At 46.1% G+C, this 20757-nt stretch overlaps 2 protein-coding genes across 2 annotated transcripts in view; one reads left to right on the top strand and one right to left on the bottom strand.

Moving 5' to 3' along the window:
* Positions 1 to 8676, top strand: part of LOC109882791 (trafficking kinesin-binding protein 1-like) — a 44303-nt gene extending 35627 nt beyond the window's left edge. The window contains 2 exon segments of the mRNA XM_031811803.1: positions 1304 to 1406; positions 5434 to 8676. Coding sequence (XP_031667663.1) covers positions 1304 to 1406; positions 5434 to 6259 — 929 coding nt within the window. The 3' untranslated portion in view covers positions 6260 to 8676.
* Positions 8677 to 11697: 3021 nt separating this feature from the next.
* On the bottom strand, positions 11698 to 14781 carry LOC109882788 (cholecystokinin-like). Its single transcript, XM_020474873.2, has 3 exons — positions 14636 to 14781; positions 13406 to 13666; positions 11698 to 11972 (listed from the first exon to the last, which is right to left on the bottom strand). The coding sequence occupies exons 2-3, from the start codon at positions 13662 to 13664 to the stop codon at positions 11833 to 11835; spliced, it is 399 nt and encodes a 132-aa protein (XP_020330462.2). The 5' UTR covers positions 13665 to 13666; positions 14636 to 14781; the 3' UTR covers positions 11698 to 11832.
* Positions 14782 to 20757: the final 5976 nt, after the last annotated feature.

Raw genomic sequence — 20757 nt, 5'->3', positions numbered from 1 at the left:
GGTCCCCGATCCCTCCACGCTCATGCACACATCTCCAGACACACCCACCTCATCCAGACGCGTCCAGACATACCCACCTCGTCCAGACACACCCACCTCATCCAGACGTGTCCAGACATACCCACCTTGTCCAGACACACCCACCTCATCCAGACGTCATACCCCTTTTGAGTATATTGAGTTGAATTTATTTCAGTATTGTGTTTAATCTCCACCTCATATTCGCACTGTTCCTAAAATCTCAAGATCCTTCCTTACAAATTCAGATTAATTTGAATCCTCCAGTTCTGATCACCACTTCCGTCCACTCGAGTCATGTGTCCTATCTGGTGTCAAATCATGTTGTTGTGATTTTGTTCTCGTCTTCCATCACAACATTCTTCATCTCAAAGGCATGAAGAACACTCAAAAATCCAATTATTAGAGATGTCCTATGTTAGTGTAAACCTACATAGTGTAGTATATACGTATTACACACACACACACACTCCAGATGGAATATGTACAACCTATGGCCAGTGTCCAGGTCTCTGTGGTTTGGTTGTTGTGATATCAGATGACGTGATCTGTTAACAACGTGCTCTCACAGCTGTCCATTAACTCACATGACACTACTGTCATCCCAAAGGGCCCCCAATTCCCTATACAATGCATTATTTCAACCATGGTCCATAGTGCTCTGGTTAAAAGTAGTATACTATATAGTGAGTAGGGGACCATTTGGGAAACATGTTCAGTCCATGACCCTGTTTCCTAGGAATTATTATGGAGTGGTGTGAATGTCACCTCATCTCCTGCCTTTGACATTGAGCTGCAGAGTCCACACACGGCTACAAACAGTCAACACTGCAGAGTCCCCACAATGCTCCAAACAGTCAACACTGCAGAGTCCCCACACGGCTCCAAACAGTCAACACTGCAGAGTCCCCACAATGCTCCAAACAGTCAACACACCACTTCTCTCCAGTGCTTTTAGTTCAACCTGCATTGTGTTCCCTATGGAGAATCCCTATGTTAGAGTGGAACACTTATTCATGCCTGGGATATTAGGAATCTGCTGAAATCATTGTCATTCCTTTATCTGCCGATCTAATTGTTTTCAGTGGTTTAAAACGGCTTCTTCAGGCAAAAATACAGCGGTTTCATCTTTGCAATTGATGCAGCTTTAAACCATCCACTCTGTCTTTGAGTGTTTGATTTTACATTTTGTGTTTAAAAGAATGCTGGTTCCTCTGCCCAGTACTAACCCTCTACCCTTCCCCTCTCTCTCCCTCTCTTCCCTTCTCTCTCTTCCTGTCTACAGCCCACTTCCCTGGTAAATGCATGTCCAACACCAGCTCCACCTATACCTTCACCACCTGTCGGATCATGCACCCCTCAGACGAGCTGACCAGAGTCACCCCCAGGTTAGACAACCCTCTTACACCACACTGGTGGAGTCCCAAATGGCTTCCCTATCCACTGTGGGACCTGGACCAAAGCAGTGCACTACAGCATATAGGGAAAAGAGTGCCATTGGAGATGCATGCTGACACTGCAGTGTACCCCTGTAGCCACTAGGGAGCAGTGTCTGTCTGAACCGCTACCACTGCAGACAGTGGAAACCTCCTTGGCTTTCAGCATTGGGCTGAGTGATAATACAGAGAGGATCATAATAAACCCATATTGCTGAAGGAAATAGTGACTCAGATTAATAATATTAATTAATGTAAAAACTAAGTTAGTTGTGATTTCGTTCATAAGTACGTTTTCCTTTGCCCTGGCTGAGCCATGGTGTGTTTAACACATACCCACTGTCTGACAGCTATAATTGCCCCTCCTGAATAAAGATGATTGAATTGTATTGAATTGCCCCCATCCCTTCCAGGTCATGTGATGAGGAAGAGGAAACCGCTCTCTATCATGTTGTTCTGAAGGCTGATTTAGAGCAGCAGGCCCACTGAGCCACGCCCCCTCCCGCCCCGTGGGTGAGACCTGTCGCATGTCACATGACTAGTAGCGTGGCCTCATTGTAGGGGATTTGGGGTCTGACTCCGTAGTGTTGGGGTTGTTCCGGGGAATAACAACGCCTGCCTCGATGTCCCCTTCTAACTATTCTGCTTCCTTTGGTCTCTAAACCCTCTAACCCCCCTCCTGTCAACTGTCAATCAAACAAATCTAGAACAGCTCCGCCCCAACGGGCTGAGACTCTCTAATCAATGACGATCAGATGACAATGTCTTCCATAATATAATGATGGGGCCCTGGCCTTGATTCATACAATACAACTTGATTGTGGTCTGATGATTGATGCTAAAATCTTGTGGGTGTTCATTGCTTACAGAACTATGTTTGGAACAGTGTTCATAACACTGGTTTGTATAATTACCGGTGTGTTAGCACTGTGTCTCTGATTTCCTTTGGGGGTTTTCCAGGAAATGTTATCTGGGGTTGAAATAGCATGTGTTTGGGGTAACATCCGGACAAAGTGTCCCATTGATTTGTCTGTTGGTTTCTGAATGAAATAGTCAGTGAGATGTTAATATTGTTTTCTATTTGATCTGATATTGATATGGGCAGTGATTGGTTAGTTCATTTACCTTGTACCAGGAAGCTCCATTTTATTGTACTAGTCTGCATCAGTTTGTGTGCTAAAAAAGGAAACCAACATTGATGATCAATGATGGTCAGACTAAAATCAACCTATTGAATAGCTATTGAGTGGTCTAGGCTCTAGAAGGATCTATTGAGTGGTCTCTGCTCTAGAAGGATCTATTGAGTGGTCTAGGCTCCAGAAGGATCTATTGAGTGGTCTAGGCTCTAGAAGGATCTATTGAGTGGTCTCTGCTCTAGAAGGAGCTATTGAGTGGTCTAGGCTCCAGAAGGATCTATTGAGTGGTCTAGGCTCCAGAAGGATCTATTGAGTGGTCTAGGCTCTAGAAGGATCTATTGTGTGGTCTAGGCTCTGGCTGTGTCTGTCACAGCTGAGGAGCATAGCTGACTGTATGGCAGCATGGCTGACAGTATAGCTGACAGTATAGCTGACAGTATAGCTGACAGTATAGCTGACAGTATAGCTGACAGTATAGCTGACAGTATAGCTGACAGTATAGCTGACTGTATAGCTGACTGTGTGGCGGAATGTATAGCTGACTGTATAGCTGACTGTGTGGCGGAATGTATAGCTGACTGTAAAGCTGACTGTATAACAGTATAGCAGACTGTAAAGCTGACTATGACTGTGTGGCTGACTGTATAGCTGTATAGCGGACTGTATAACAGTATAGCTGACTGTACAGCAGTGTGGCTGACTGTACAGCAGTATAGCTGACTGTACAACAGTATAGCTGACTGTACAGCAGTGTGGCTGACTGTACAGCAGTGTGGCTGACTGTACAGCAGTATGGCTGACTGTATAGCAGTATGGCTGACTGTATAGCAGTATGGCTGACTGTATAGCAGTATGGCTGACTGTATAGCGCTATGGCTGACTGTATAGCAGTATGGCTGACTGTATAACAGGATAGCTGACTGTGGCTGACTGTATAGCAGTATGATAGCTGTATGGCTGACTGTATAGCTGTATGGCTGACTGTATAGCGCTATGGCTGACTGTATAGCGCTATGGCTGACTGTATAGCGCTATGGCTGACTGTATAGCGCTATGGCTGACTGTATAGCGCTATGGCTGACTGTATAGCAGTATGGCTGACTGTATAGCGCTATGGCTGACTGTATAGCGCTATGGCTGACTGTATAGCGCTATGGCTGACTGTATAGCGCTATGGCTGACTGTATAGCGCTATGGCTGACTGTATAGCGCTATGGCTGACTGTATAGCGCTATGGCTGACTGTATAGCGCTATGGCTGACTGTATAGCGCTATGGCTGACTGTATAGCGCTATGGCTGACTGTATAGCGCTATGGCTGACTGTATAGCGGTATGGCTGACTATAGCGGTATGGCTGACTGTATAGCGGTATGGCTGACTGTGTGGCTGACTGTATAGCAGTATGGCTGACTATAGCAGTATGGCTGACTGTATAGCAGTATGGCTGACTGTATAGCAGTATGGCTGACTGTATAGCAGTATGGCTGACTGTATAGCAGTATGGCTGACTGTGTGGCTGACTGTATAGCAGTATGGCTGACTGTATAGCAGTATGGCTGACTGTATAGCAGTATGGCTGACTGTATAGCAGTATGGCTGACTGTATAGCAGTATGGCTGACTGTATAGCAGTATGGCTGACTGTGGCTGACTGTATAGCAGTATGGCTGACTGTATAGCAGTATGGCTGACTGTATAGCAGTATGGCTGACTGTAGCAGTATGGCTGACTGTATAGCAGTATGGCTGACTGTATAGCAGTATAGCTGACTGTATTGCTAACTGTATAACAGGATAGCTGACTGTGTGGCTGACTATAGCAGGATGGCTGACTATAGCAGTATGGCTGACTGTGTGGCTGACTGTATAGCAGTATGGCTGACTGTATAGCAGTATGGCTGACTGTATAGCAGTATGGCTGACTGTATAGCAGTATGGCTGACTGTATGGCAGTATGGCTAACTGTATAGCATAGTATGGCTGACTGTATTGCTAACTGTATAACAGGATAGCTGACTGTGTGGCTGACTGCATAGCGGTGTGGCTGACTGCATAGCGGTGTGGCTGACTGCATAGCGGTGTGGCTGACTGCATAGCGGTGTGGCTGACTGCATAGCGGTGTGGCTGACTATATTTCTGACTGTATAGAGGTATGGCTGACGGTATTGCTGACTTTATAGCAGTATAGCTGACTGTGTAGCAGTATGGCTGACTGTATAGCAGTATGGCTGACTGTATTGCTGACTGTATAGCAGTATGGCTGACTGTATTGCTGACTGTATAGCAGTATGGCTGACTGTATTGCTGACTGTATAGCAGTATGGCTGACTGTATTGCTGACTGTATAGCAGTATAGCTGACTGTAGCTGACTGTATAACAGTATAGCTGACTGTGGCTGACTGTATAGCGGTATGGCTGACTGTATGGCTGACTGTATAGCGGTATGGCTGACTGTATAGTTGACTGTATAGCGGTATGGCTGACTGTATAGCGCTATGGCTGACTGTATAGCGCTATGGCTGACTGTATAGCGCTATGGCTGACTGTATAGCAGTATAGCTGACTGTATGGCTGACTGTATAGCAGTATAACTGACTGTATGGCTGACTGTATGGCAGTATGGCTGACTGTATGGCAGTATGGCTGACTGTATGGCAGTATGACTGACTGTATGGCGGTATGGCTGACTGTATGGCTGACTGTATAGCAGTATGGCTGACTGTATGGCTGACTGTATGGCTGACTGTATAGCAGTATAGCTGACTGTATAACAGTATGGCTGACTGTATAGCAGTATGTGTGTGTGACTGTCTGTGTGTGTCCCTCTCATCTCCCTCTTTCAGCCTTATGTCGGGCCCTACTGCCTCCTGTGTCATGACCAGCAGCAGCAGCGTCAGATCTACCCCCTGCTCAACCCCTTGCACCCCGCGCCGCCTCAGCCTGGCAGCCGAGTCCTTCACCAACCTGAGAGACTCCACCAAGACCATGAGCACTAGTGGAGGTCTGGTGCGGCTCCTCCAGGAGCGAGGCATCTCTGCAGCAGTCTACAACCCTCAGAGCTGGGACCGGGCAGACTGTAGCACCTCCATCCCCACTGGGGGAGTACCGTCGCTTCTACCGCCACGGCCCCCCAACACCCTACCCTCCACGCCTCCCAACTCCCCAACCCACCGCTCCCTCTGTGCCAAACCCAGCAGCCCCGTGGGCCCCTTCGAACTCAGTCCCAGCGCCCCGCCCTATGACAACTTCCTGGCATCGAAGCCGGCCAGCTCCATCCTGAAGGAGGTGAGGGCAGAGGCCCAGAGCAGTGAGTCAGCAGACAGCGAGTGTCAGACTGACGTCAGCGTCCACAATCTGAAGCTGGTGGACAAGCTGAAGCGCTTCAGCGTGGCTGGGGCCGGCCCCTCTTTATCAGGGGCCACGGGGCCCACCATGCTGGGGCCCCTCAGCGGCCTCCACCGCCCTTCCCACTTCTGCCCTTCTGTGGTGACCAGTCCCATAGGGGGCCTCGGCCCCGCTCTGAACGCAGGCATCCGCCGTAACCGCAGCTACCCGGCCATGGTAGGGGCCGGCATGGCTATGAAGGGCCCGGGGCCCCAAAGCCCCACAGACATGCTCCTGGCTTCTTCCTCCAAGCTCCCCAGACAGACTAGTCTCAATGATGGGTGAATGAATGTTGACTTTTCTCTTCTGTCTGTCACCTGTCAGATGAGTTGGATGTATATATAGCTGCTGTATGAGTCCCCGGTCTGTGACAAATCAACTCTGTGCCTGAAAGAGATGCCCTTTTTACACTGCATTTTGTATCAATGCTAATTATTTTGTCTTCCTTTCTTTCTCTCTTCTGTCTCGCGCTCTCTTCTCTCCTGTCCTCTTTCTCTATTCTGACTCCCTCTCATGTCCTCTCGCTCTATTCTGTCTCTCTCTCCTCTCTTGTCCTCTTTCTCTATTCTGACTCTCTCTCTCTCCTCTCTTGTCCTCTTTCTCTATTCTGACTCTCTCTCTCTCCTCTCCTGTCCTCTTTCTCTATTCTGACTCTCTCTCTCTCCTCTCCTGTCCTCTTTCTCTATTCTGACTCTCTCTCTCTCCTCTCCTGTCCTCTTTCTCTATTCTGACTCTCTCTCTCTCCTCTCCTGTCCTCTTTCTCTATTCTGACTCTCTCTCTCTCCTCTCCTGTCCTCTTTCTCTATTCTGACTCTCTCTCTCCTCTCCTGTCCTCTTTCTCTATTCTGACTCTCTCTCTCTCCTCTCCTGTCCTCTTTCTCTATTCTGACTCTCTCTCTCTCTCCTGTCCTCTTTCTCTATTCTGACTCTCTCTCTCCTCTCCTGTCCTCTTTCTCTATTCTGACTCTCTCTCTCTCCTCTCCTGTCCTCTTTCTCTATTCTGACTCTCTCTCTCTCCTCTCCTGTCCTCTTTCTCTATTCTGACTCTCTCTCTCTCCTCTCCTGTCCTCTTTCTCTATTCTGACTCTCTCTCTCTCCTCTCCTGTCCTCTTTCTCTATTCTGACTCTCTCTCTCTCCTCTCCTGTCCTCTTTCTCTATTCTGACTCTCTCTCTCTCCTCTCCTGTGTTCTCCTCTCCTCTCTTTCTCTGTCCTCTTTTCTCTCTGCTTACAAGCCTCAGTAAATAGTACCATGATGTGTTATTGTGTTATTGTTGATTGGCCCTGCAAATCGGTAGGCTGAAGAAGATGTACTGTAGCACCTGTTATCTGTTTAGGAAACGGAGCGCTTCCAAGCCCAGGTAAACTCATATTAAAAATCTATTTATTTTATTCCCAGGTCTAAACGTATACTTGTAGAGATAAAGCACTGTCTCTTCCTGTTAATTAGCTAATGAGTGGCAAGCAGTACCAACGAACACACCTTAAGTGGTATTTAAGGGTATTCAGTGACATCATGACAATATGCACATAACTAAGACCTTTATTGAGGAAATGAAATGTTGGAGGTACAGTATTCATACTACTAGCTAGCACAATACTGGGCAACAACACATGTTATTCACCTCAAAGTTGATCCAAATAAAGAGTGGGAAGGATCCACACTTGAAGCTAAGAGGGATGCATGGATGTTTGCCGTGAATGAATAGGCTATGGTTTGAATTTGGATACATTGTAACAGACCAACATGATTTATAGACATTTGTGTGCAGTGCGAGTATGTGAGCATGTGTGTGTGTATAAAGTTGTTGAAAGATTTACCTATAGGCCTAGATAGTCTAAGAAAGGCTTGAGTCATTTGGTTAAGGTGATAATCAGATATACAGGACATTTCAACCAGGGCCCACTAACTGCTGTCTCCCAATACAAAAGGTGTGTAGAAGAGTTCTCTGGGAGGTACGCTGTTGACTTTTATGAGAGAAACATTATACAAGTTAGATTTTTCTGACTTTCATCTTTCTGGTAACAAGCTTTGGTGACTGAACTGTTAGCTTTAAACTAAAGCCACTGTACTGTAAATGAAGTTGTGGAACGGAGAGATGGAGGGAATACGTCCTAGTGCCTCATACTTTACATAGTTCCATTGTTGTTGGACTGACTGATCTGTCTGGTTCCTCCCTGGTATGAGCAGACAACTGCTTTGTGTTCTGAGGTTATCCTCCTCGTACGAGTTTGAACTTGAACTGCAGAGAAGTTGAGCTCTCATTACATCTTGGATAGATGCAGTATATGTGTTGAAATAAAGAAGAAACGCCTATTATTTATCATTAACTTCTGACAAAAGTAGAGATTCGTCCTTGCTGACATTGTGTGTAACTTGAATAGCCTTTGAATGTATTGATTAACAGCAGAAAATATTATGTCCACATGTCTGTTGATTTAAATGATGGTTTTACTGCATTTCAACCACAAAGGGAATTATTATTATACTACTTGTACATTGTAAATGGTATGTATGCAATGAATTTAGCCATGTTAACTATTTTTTAATAAACTAGAATATATATATATATAAGGGACAAAAATGTTGTTCAGGCCATGAAGTGGTGAGAACACTGGTTTAAAAACAAGGGTTTTGTGTTCCAGAATTTCAAGAGCACCAATTTGCAAAAAAAGCTATTATCAATAAAACAATTGATATGACCTGCTTGCTTTCATGTCTTTTACTTATCTGTCTATGTAGTGTTGGTGGGAGGTCACTACAGACACAATTATAACATGTTTGGAGCACAAAGCACCAGAAATCCTCATGATAATGAACCGTTTATGAAGACATGTACTTGACAACTGTTGTTTCATGGTGTTTCACCATACTGGTGCCCACACAGCTTTATGAGGACAATATGGACCGAGCTACAACACGTGTTCACATGGGAAAGATCTTGTCCTCAGTTTCATGGTGTTTCACCATACTGGTGCCCACACAGCTTTATGAGGACAATATGGACCGAGCTACAACACGTGTTCACATGGGAAAGATCTTGTCCTCAGTTTCATGGTGTTTCACCATACTGGTGCCCACACAGCTTTATGAGGACAATATGGACCGAGCTACAACACGTGTTCACATGGGAAAGATCTTGGCCTCAGTTTCATGCAATTAGATGACTATTTGAGAATTTCAGTGTTGTTGGAACCAAGTGCATTGTGTTGAGGGTCCATTACTACAGACAGCAGCAGAAATAAACCCACTACTCATTCAGCTGTTCCCCTAAGTGCTCTTTCAGTGCCCTTTTCTCCATGGTCAAGGAAGTCCTCTCTTTTGTTTGTAATTAGTGGGAACATCTGGTATGATCACACATCCACTTCAACAACAAGCCACTTGATATTGACAGATGGATAAAACCTAGCAGGTAGCCTCATGGTTAAGGCATTGGGTCAGTAACTGAAAGATTGCTGGTTCGAATACCGGCGCCGACAAGGTGAAATAAATCATCTGTCACTGTGCCCTTGAGCAAGGCACTTAACCCTAATTGCTCCAGGGGTGCTGTACAATGGTGACAATGGCCATGATTCAACTCCCTTCGGGTGTCTTAGGGGGAGTTGGAATATGCACCCCCCCCCAATTAATTATTTATGTCGATTTGTTTTTGCATTATTATAAAGTCGTTCAATTAAATATGCTGGAGCTCTTGTTCTATTCAACATATTCACGTTTTCTTAGTGATATTTTTAGTCTCTTACAAACCAATTGATGGTCAAAGTGACGTTTGACTTGCATTATCATAGACTTCAAAGGAGGTTGTTGATGCCCCAAAAAATATTCAAGGAACTGAAATGATTCATCCTTTTTGGGATCTGCGCAAGTTTTCTGAAATGTTTAGTGGTCCTACATAATCCCCCCCTACCTGCCATCTCTCTCTAGGTCTGTCAAATCACTGTCTCCCTGTGTGGTCTCACCATCCCCAGTCCCAACCTTCTAGCATCTCATTGAGCCTAATGTGGACCCAGCAGTTAGCCACTGTCTGTTGTAAATGGGCACCAATACATGTAATTGCCGCAGCAGCAGCCCCAGCAGCAGCCCCAGCAGCAGCCCCAGCAGCAGCCCCAGCAGCCCCAGCAGCAGCCCCAGCAGCAGCCCCAACAGCCCCAGCAGAAGCCCCAGCAGCAGCCCCAGCAGCCCCAGCAGCAGCAGCCCCAGCAGCAGCAGCAGCAGCAGCAGATGTTTCATGTTTTTCTCTATTTTATTGCCATGCTTTATTATGCAACAGATCCCTCCCTACTCCCTCCTCATCCTCCCCTTCTCCTCATCCTCTTCTCCTCCACCTCCCCTCATCCTCCTCTTCTCCACCTCCCCTCTGCCTCCACTCATCCTCCCCTCCGCCTCCCCTCTGCCCCCCATTCTCCCCTCCTCCCCTTCTCCTCATCCTCTTCTCCTCCACCTCCCCTCATCCTCCTCTTCTCCACCTCCCCTCCTCTCCTTCCACTCATCCTCCCCTCCACCTCCCCTCTGCCCCCCATTCTCCCCTCCTCCACCTCTCCTCATCCTCCTCTTCTCCACTTCCCTTCATCCTCCTCCCCTCCTCCACCTCTCCTCATTCTCCCCTTCTCCTCACCCTCCCATTCTCCTCTCTACCTCCGCTCATCCTCCCATTTTCCCCTCATCACCCTCCCATTTTCCCCTTCTCACCCTCCCCTTCTCCCCTCCTCTGCCTCCCCTCCTCCGCCTCCTGCCTCCCATCCCACAACGAAAACCTGTCGCAAATAATTAAATCAGCTCATTGAGGGACACCTGTGCTAGCATTAGTGCAGCGCTAGCCAAGCTTTATGCTCACAACAGTGCAATCCAAGCCAAGCCATTGTCTCTCCAATGCACCCAAGTGGTACTCCATCCAATATTTGTTAAGCTGCGTGCTTTGTCTAATGTAAAAACCCAGGCTCTATTTGTCTCCTCTGTGTTCCGGTTCATCTATTTAGTGACTGAGATGTGATATTGCCTCTGTTATTGCCGCTACAATCACACTCTAAGGCCGTGTGTCTGGAAAAGTAGATTTGGAGGACGGCTCGTGAACAAAAACGCTCTTGCTCTTTAATTCAGACCGAGTGATGTGCTGGGCTACTGTTGGTACAGTGGGTCCATAAGAAGACAAGTTGCTCAGGGAGGTATCACTTTCAGACCTAAATTGTGTGTGCTGCTAATACACCCACTGTCGTCTCTCACGGTCTAACCTCCTTGTACCTTCTGCATTAAGAGGAGGATGTTGCTGCATCTCTGTGGCTCAGTGATGACTAGAGCTGTGAACAATGTGTGGCAACTGTGGTCCAGCATAATGGGGGAGCAAATATGAGTCAGATGAGCCGTTGTGTAACATTATTTGTAAATGACAAATAGAGCAAGCCATGAGCCCACTAAACGCACTAGACTGCATGGCACTTAGGAATACAATGAGCCCACGAAACGCACTAGACTGCATGGCACTTAGGAATACAATGAGCCCACTAAACGCACTAGACTGCATGGCACTTAGGAATACAATGAGCCCAAGGCCTTAGTGCTTGGAAACACTATGGAGAAGGATGTTATATTATGCAGACTTGGTTGATTCTACTACACAATCTGTCTGATTAGGTATCTGTGTGTTTTAAGGACATCGGACTGTGTATAGGGTACGTGTAAGAGAAGCATCAAACTCTTTTGTTTTCTTCAAAAGTCTGTATACAACACTGTGTATATATATTGCTTCATATCAGTTTTACAAACACATTTACATCAAATACATCATAAATAAAGCTTTTGGGGACAATGATTTTTTTAGTTTTCTGATAATTGAGATGGATTTAGTGGTGGTGCGTCTGTTTCTATGAGGAGTACTCCTCGTACTCCTCTGCACTGCGGCGTCCGAAGTCCATCCAGCCCAGGTAGTCTCTGTCCTTTATCTTGTGGCTGGGACCCGGACCGCTGGCTCTGCTGCTCAGGGACGAGCTCCTCTGCAATGATCCTGGAACCAGGGAATTTGAGGGATTACTTTTCTCCAGCACAAATCCTTCAGCTTTTTACCAAAGAAATGGCGCTTGTGTGTTGTTTGAATCCCAGATTGCCCTTTTAAATACTACATTATATTCTAATGCATATGGATATAAAATATATTTCTATGTCTGGCACAGAGACAGATGTCACAGAATCTCTACTGTAACAGGCACTGGAGTCTCCTGTTGGTATAACCTTATTCATTTGATTGTATCATTAGATGAAAGAACATAATATAATTATTCCTAGAAAGCATCCCGTCCTTATGACTGTTTGGGATCAGGATAACACAACTCCTTGGTATGTTGGATCAGAACATGTTTCTTAACCATTATCTGTTCCAGGGATCAGGGAAGACCTATTGGATTCAAACAAATGAACACTTGTTAAGACTAAATCAGTGTTGGCTAGCTATCTGATGGAACCATTCAGCATCATCCGCTCAGCATCATCCGCTCAGCATCATCCGCTCAGCATCATCCGCTCAGAATCATCCGCTCAGCATCATCCCAGGGACTGGTGCCGGCCGTCATTATGAATCCACTGGAGACACTGACTGTTTCATTCTTTGGCATGTACTTCTGTGTGTAAATGTTCATTATTATGTGTGTAGATGTTCTGGCCCCCTTCAGAGGAGTTAAGGATATCTACAAACTGCACTAACCTACACAATGTTCTGGCCCTCTTCAGAGGAGTTAAGGATATCTACAAACTGCACTAACCTGCACAATGTTTGTGGAGTTCCTTTTAAAATGGCAAAATATAGCCATTTATTTCATTGTTTATAAAAGTCAAAAAGTCCAGTTTGAGTAGGGCCAGATGACAGCAGCATGACACAGCCATGACTGGGTTGTGACAACACCCAGAGAGATGAATGATGACAGAGGAGAGAGAGGAAGGATGGAGGGAGGCTTTCTTTCTCTAACAATCTCATAATTCTTCATCTCTCTGTTACGTGATGAAAACCACTGGAGGGAAGGCCTCCTCTGTCTGGATAATTCCCACTATCAACTTTCTCCTCCATGGCTGTCTCTCGTACTGTGGGACTTCTCTTCCTTCTCAGAGGAAAAGTGCTTTAACTATAGAGATGGGAAAGCTATCAGAGTGGAGATGTTTCCAATCTAAAACTCATACAAGGTCACTGTCCTGAGTCCCAAATGGTACCCTATTCCCTAAATAGTACACTTCTTTTGATCAGAGCGCTATGTGCCCTGGTCAAAGTAGTGCACTACATAGAGAATACGGTGACTTAATACATGACTTAATATAATTGGTGACTTAGTTCATGAGTGAGGGATACTAGGATTGTGATAACATACATCCCTAGAATATGATATTTAGGAACAAACCTTTAACATTGGTCTATTTTACTTGAACAAACATTTAACAGATGCCATGGCTTACCTTTCCTGGATATCAATCTTGCCAGTAGTTCGCGCAGGCTGGTGTGGGGGTCCTCTGCCTCGTCTTCTGCCGGTTTGGAGAAGGGGATGAGCTGGCCACTGGAGGGTGCTGAGCGGGTGTGGCGTGTGTGTTGGGGAGACATAACGCTGTCCAGCTGGGGGGGCTCAGGCTTGTCCTCATCCTGCGAGTGCGATGGGCGCCCCAAACTGCTGCCAGAGAACGCAGCCAGCAGTACACATACACAGATGCCTGCATTCATTGCTGACGGAGGGGACACAGAGAGAGAGAGGGAGGGGGCACAGAGAGAGAGAGAGAGAGAGGGAGGGGGCACAGAACATCAGAAAAGATTAGCATCAAAAGAGAACATGAATTAACATCTCTGCATAGATCTGTATTACATTTGAGTCTATTTAAAAAAATAGTTTTACAAGGAATACCATGATATTTTTTCTCGTGACACAACTGAAACCTTTTTGTTGCATTATGCAGCACAGGGGTAGAAGGCAATTAGCCAAAACAATACATTTTGTTAAAACAAAATTAAAGTGCCCTTTCCCACCCAATATGAATTGACCAGTCATATAAGTTGTAGGGAAGTAATACTGATGGATGAGTCTTTCCTGTTGAAATATAATCCTGGAGGAAAGAACCAACACAATTAGGCAGCGATCCATTTTATCGGCTTCTTCAGCTTCCAGTCACGAGAATTTACTTTTCTACCATAAGACGCCTCAGAGGCAGAAAAAACTGACTCTTCTCTGTTTAAAGAGCCATTGAAAAGTACTCTCCCGGGTGAAGATGTCTTCATACCACCAATGGACTAGTGAATAATTCATGTAGATTCAACAAACAAGAACTGTCTGGGTTGTATAGAATTAAAACAAGTATAGAAGGACAGCATTCCAAAGGAAGGTTTATTCAGGCAGCAATAATACATCAGATATTTAACATGAATCAGGACACACCATCATTTCTCAAACTAGCTACAGTGAATGAATGTCGATACATTAATTCAAGACAGATTTCATATGAAAAACACATTTACGTCCTCACATAATTGACTGGAACCCAGTTGGATTATTGACCTGAACTTAAACCCTGTACTTCAATTGTAGAGAACCCATTGTGCAAGGAATCAGTCCCATGCTCCAAGTGTTCATTCAGTTTCTTTACTGATAACCACACAGCAGAAACAGCAGAAAAATAAATAGCCACACAAAGTTCAATTACCTTCAGTCAGTCCACACAGGCTGGGCTCAACAGTCTGATGACAGTAGAGGAGAGGAGTGTACAGTAGAGGGAGTACAGCTGGAACAGACAGCGGGACACTTCTCCTGAAGGTGCAGGACTGACCCTTATATACCCGGAGTGGAAGGGCCGGTCCCTGGAGCGGAGCGTTTGCATCCTGTCGTGTATTTGCTCATCACTGACGCAGTAACGGGATAGACGCACTCCCCGCCTCCTTCAGAGAGGGACAGGGCACCACCCTGGACCCACTACACTCCCCACGCTCCTCTCTCCTCTCCTCTGATGCTGACGCACTAGGGAACAAGAGGGGGAGAGGGTCAAAGATCATAACAACCACTCCCCACAACCCCCTCCCCCAAAAACAAGGTCGTATTCATTAGGACACTTTTTTTTATTGGCTGTGTTCAGGTATAATCACTCATAGTTTGTCAATTTTCTTCCGTTTGGTTCCTAATGAATATGACCCAGAAGTAAGCCCCTCTCCTAGACCCCAGTCAGCAGCCTCACCACCCCCCACCCCATCAGCCTCCCTCTCCAGACAGTGATAGGCTAATCCTTCTCCCTCATTAGAGAGACTGCTGCCTGATTAATATGGGGATGCACATCTGGCTGTGTGCCTGGGAATGAAACACAAGGCACGATCTCTTAAAGTTCTTTTAAAGTTGTCTAAATGAAGGACATGGAGATTATGTTTTTTCAGGATTACGTTCATACCACAGGAGGTTGGTAGCACCTTAATTGGGGAGGAAGTGGTAATGGTTGGAGTGGAATGTTTTCAAATACATCAGACACATGATCTCCATGTATTTAATACCGCTCCATGTTTTGGACATTATTATGAGCCATCCTCCCCTCATCAGCCTCCTGTGATTCATACACTGTATCGTTAGAGAATTAAACAGTTCTCCCCTCATCAGCCTCCTGTGATTCATACACTGTATCGTTAGAGAATTAAACAGTTCTCCCCTCAGCAGCCTCCTGTGATTCATACACTGTATCGTTAGAGAATTAAACAGTTCTCCCCTCATCAGCCTCCTGTGATTCATACACTGTATCGTTAGAGAATTAAAAAGTTCTCCCCTCAGCAGCCTCCTGTGATTCATACACTGTATCGTTAGAGAATTAAACAGTCTTCCTTTTGGTTCTCCTCCTGACCCTATACTTGCATCTCAAATATCTATAAACTGAATTACTGTCTTTGTTCAATCAAATCCTTTGTCCAGCTTCTATGATTAGTGGAGGAAACATGCTTCCTGTACTTTGAATTAATATACAGTATTCAGAGTATCTAATATTCCGATTATCTTTCATTTCACCCAGTGAACACTATTTTATAGGAATGTAGTTTTATCTTAAACAGTTCTCCCCTCAGCAGCCTCATACATCCAGATAGTGGTTTTAAATATAGGTTCCTTTAATATTTGTATAACTAACACATTACTCATTGCTGTTGTAACATTATTTAATTCATTGTTCTTAAGCCCATTTGACTTTTCTAACGAGGGAAATTAGAATTCCACTGTACACCAATTAGCTGTCCCACGGGTATGTGGGATTCAATCTCAGATAAACAGGAATAGTGGTGTATCTACACTCTCTCCTGTGTATTTTAAGCATGGTCCTCTATGTAAATGAGCTAGCATTAGCGATTCGTTGCTCTTCAGAATGTCATCGGCAGGTGGTTGTCCTCTTGGAGTGATATGGCTGTTACACGGAACAAGCTGCCACTCAGCTCTGCACGCACAGAGACCGAGAGAGAACAGACCCTTATAACAACAACAACATTAAGGAGAAAGACAGCATCTAGAAGAACATCAGTAACATCACCTACACAACTTAAAGAGCTGATATTGTTTTTGTCCCAAATAGCACCCTATTTCCTATATAGTGCACTACTTTTGATCGGGGCCCATAGGAGTCTGGTCAAAAGCAGTGCACTACAAGGCAGGGGTGTTCAACTCTTACCCTACGAGATCTGGAGCCTGCTGGTTTTCTGGTCTACCTGATAATTAATTGCACCCACCTGGTGTCTCAGGTCTATATCAGTCCCTGATTAGAGGGGAACAATGAAAGAGAAAACACAGTGGAACTAGTTTGTGGTCCAGAGTTAAGTTTGAATGGCTTCGGGGAATAGAATGAGATGCACCCAGACTTTCTGATGTGAATCTTTGAAGGCAGGGGGGCCAGGTGGGCTATCACTGGCCAGCAGGGCGTCCCCATACACCCTATCAGATCAGGCTGGCAGAGCTAAGCAGGTCCCCATACACCCTATCAGATCAGGCTGACAGAGCTAAGCAGGTCCCCATACACCCTATCAGATCAGCCTGACAGAGCTAAGCAGGTCCCCATACACCCTATCAGATCAGCCTGGTAGAGCTAAGCAGGTCCCCATACACCCTATCAGATCAGGCTGGCAGAGCTAAGCAGGTCCCCATACACCCTATCAGATCAGGCTGGCAGAGCTAAGCAGGTCCCCATACACCTTATCAGATCAGCCTGGTAGAGCTAAGCAGGTCCCCATACACCCTATCAGATCAGGCTGGCAGAGCTAAGCAGGTCCCCATACACCCTATCAGATCAGCCTGGTAGAGCTAAGCAGGTCCCCATACACCCTATCAGATCAGGCTGGCAGAGCTAAGCAGGTCCCCATATACCCTATCTGATCAGGCTGGCAGAGCTAAGCAGGTCCCCATAGATCCTATCAGATCAGCCTGGTAGAGCTAAGCAGGTCCCCATACACCCTATCAGATCAGCCTGCCAGAGCTAAGCAGGTCCCCATAGATCCTATCAGATCAGCCTGACAGAGCTAAGCAGGTCACCATACACCCTATCAGATCAGCCTGACAGAGCTAAGCAGGTCACCATACACCCTATCAGATCAGCCTGACAGAGCTAAGCCAGGGTTGGCTTTATCTGTGCACTAACATCCAATAAAGAGAGGTCTCTCTCTCAATCCAGAGCTTCCAGCCAAACGCCTGGATGGATTAGAGACAGATACATCTGATCTGATTCTCTTTCAGCAGTGGTGATGAAAACATAGGAGATAGGCAGAGCTCGTGTCCCAACTGACACCCCATATGGCTCTGGTCAAAAGTACTATGTAGGAAATAGGGTACCACGTGACGCAGCCACAAAAATGTCTTGTCCATGATGACTCCATCCCCTCCTCTCAACACATTCCCTTCATCTCTCCATCCTCTCCTCTCAACACATTCCCTTCATCTCTCCATCCCCTCCTCTCAACACATTCCCTTCATCTCTCCATCCCCTCCTCTCAACACATTCCCTTCATCTCTCCATCCACTCCTCTCAACACATTCCCTTCATCTCTCCATCCTCTCCTCTCAACACATTCCCTTCATCTCTCCATCCCCTCCTCTCAACACATTCCCTTCATCTCTCCATCCCCTCCTCTCCACACATTCCCTTCATCTCTCCATCCCCTCCTCTCAACACATTCCCTTCATCTCTCCATCCTCTCCTCTCAACACATTCCCTTAATCTCTCCATCCCCTCCTCTCAACACATTCCCTTCATCTCTCCATCCTCTCCTCTCAACACATTCCCTTCATCTCTCCATCCCCTCCTCTCCACACATTCCCTTCATCTCTCCATCCTCTCCTCTCCACACATTCCCTTCATCTCTCCATCCACTCCTCTCAACACATTCCCTTCATCTCTCCATCCCCTCCTCTCAACACATTCCCTTCATCTCTCCATCCTCTCCTCTCCACACATTCCCTTCATCTCTCCATCCCCTCCTCTCAACACATTCCCTTCATCTCTCCATCCCCTCCTCTCCACACATTCCCTTCATCTCTCCATCCCCTCCTCTCCACACATTCCCTTCATCTCTCCATCCTCTCCTCTCAACACATTCCCTTAATCTCTCCATCCCCTCCTCCCAACACATTCCCTTCATCTCTCCATCCCCTCCTCTCAACACATTCCCTTCATCTCTCCATCCACTCCTCTCAACACATTCCCTTCATCTCTCCATCCTCTCCTCTCCACACATTCCCTTCATCTCTCCATCCTCTCCTCTCAACACATTCCCTTCATCTCTCCATCCCCTTCTCTCAACACATTCCCTTCATCTCTCCATCCTCTCCTCTCCACACATTCCCTTCATCTCTCCATCCACTCCTCTCAACACATTCCCTTCATCTCTCCATCCCCTCCTCTCAACACATTCCCTTCATCTCTCCATCCTCTCCTCTCAACACATTCCCTTCATCTCTCCATCCCCTCCTCTCAACACATTCCCTTCATCTCTCCATCCTCTCCTCTCCACACATTCCCTTCATCTCTCCATCCTCTCCTCTCAACACATTCCCTTCATCTCTCCATCCCCTTCTCTCAACACATTCCCTTCATCTCTCCATCCTCTCCTCTCCACACATTCCCTTCATCTCTCCATCCACTCCTCTCAACACATTCCCTTCATCTCTCCATCCCCTCCTCTCAACACATTCCCTTCATCTCTCCATCCTCTCCTCTCAACACATTCCCTTCATCTCTCCATCCCCTCCTCTCAACACATTCCCTTCATCTCTCCATCCCCTCCTCTCAACACATTCCCTTCATCTCTCCATCCCCTTCTCTCAACACATTCCCTTCATCTCTCCATCCCCTTCTCTCAACACATTCCCTTCATCTCTCCATCCCCTTCTCTCAACACATTCCCTTCATCTCTCCATCCTCTCCTCTCAACACATTCCCTTCATCTCTCCATCCTCTCCTCTCAACACATTCCCTTCATCTCTCCATCCTCTCCTCTCAACACATTCCCTTCATCTCTCCATCCTCTCCTCTCCACACATTCCCTTCATCTCTCCATCCCCTTCTCTCAACACATTCCCTTCATCTCTCCATCCATCCTCTCCTCTCAACACATTCCCTTCATCTCTCCATCCTCTCCTCTCAACACATTCCCTTCATCTCTCCATCCCCTCCTCCCAACACATTCCCTTCATCTCTCCATCCACTCCTCTCCACACATTCCCTTCATCTCTCCATCCCCTCCTCTCAACACATTCCCTTCATCTCTCCATCCCCTCCTCTCAACACATTCCCTTCATCTCTCCATCCACTCCTCTCAACACATTCCCTTCATCTCTCCATCCCCTTCTCTCAACACATTCCCTTCATCATTACCACATCCTCTTGTTTCTTTCTTTGGGAGAAGAAACGATTGACCCTGTAAGCCGCATCACCTCCCCTTTATATACCCATATGATTTGTCTTAAAACGTCAGGCGGATGAATACTGAGATGGAGTGACATCGGGGACTTGCGTCACAGACCGGAGAGTGTGAGCAACTCTGACAAACTGAATGTCATCCTTGTTGTATTAGCTGTATGTTATAAAGCAGGGGAAATCAAATCAGAGCCTGGAGATCCTGGGTACGGTTGGTTTTCTGTTATACCTAATGATTCATTCCATCCACCAGGTGTCCCAGGTCTAAATCAGTCCTTGACTAGCAAGGACACATTTAAATCAGATATGGAACTGGCTCTAGGGTCCAGCATTGAGTTAGTCTGCTATGCATGAATGTTAATTCAGAGTAGCCTACTGCAGCTATTCCTTTCTCCTGTAGTACCTACCTATAACTGACCTTCTAGTATCCATACGCTCTACAATATTGTGATGAGACCACAGGACAACAATGGAGCTGCTCTTGAAACACAACAGATAAAGATAGCTTAATCATTGATCAACGTGGGGGCAGAAACAGAAGAGGTGTTTTGATTCAAAGCTTTGTTAAAATGACAAAGACCGAAGTACATTTTAGCAATGATAAATAGTTCTTATCTTTGTTGTATTGTTACGGTACTTCTGTAAACAACAGCTGGGTGAGTTTCTATCAAAATGTTGGTAATAACCAAGTCTTCACAGCACTCCCACCTAAATCCCTCAATAGAGAGGTTTACACTCATGCAGCTGGAGTTGAGAACCTCCACTTCAGTGGCTGACCCTTTAAAACCTGTACACACATACCCGTTTGTTTGTGAAAATACTGCAGTTAGTGTGTTTTCCACTGAATTGGCCAGTCTTTCTCTTCATATAGTTATGCATGGACAATGTACTGCATAGAACCAAGG

This window comes from Oncorhynchus kisutch, unplaced genomic scaffold, assembly GCF_002021735.2.
Source record: "Oncorhynchus kisutch isolate 150728-3 unplaced genomic scaffold, Okis_V2 Okis02a-Okis13b_hom, whole genome shotgun sequence".
In the NCBI taxonomy this organism is placed as follows: domain Eukaryota; kingdom Metazoa; phylum Chordata; class Actinopteri; order Salmoniformes; family Salmonidae; genus Oncorhynchus; species Oncorhynchus kisutch.
Note: the sequence above shows the minus strand (reverse complement) of the source record. Positions and strands in the feature narration are given on the sequence as shown.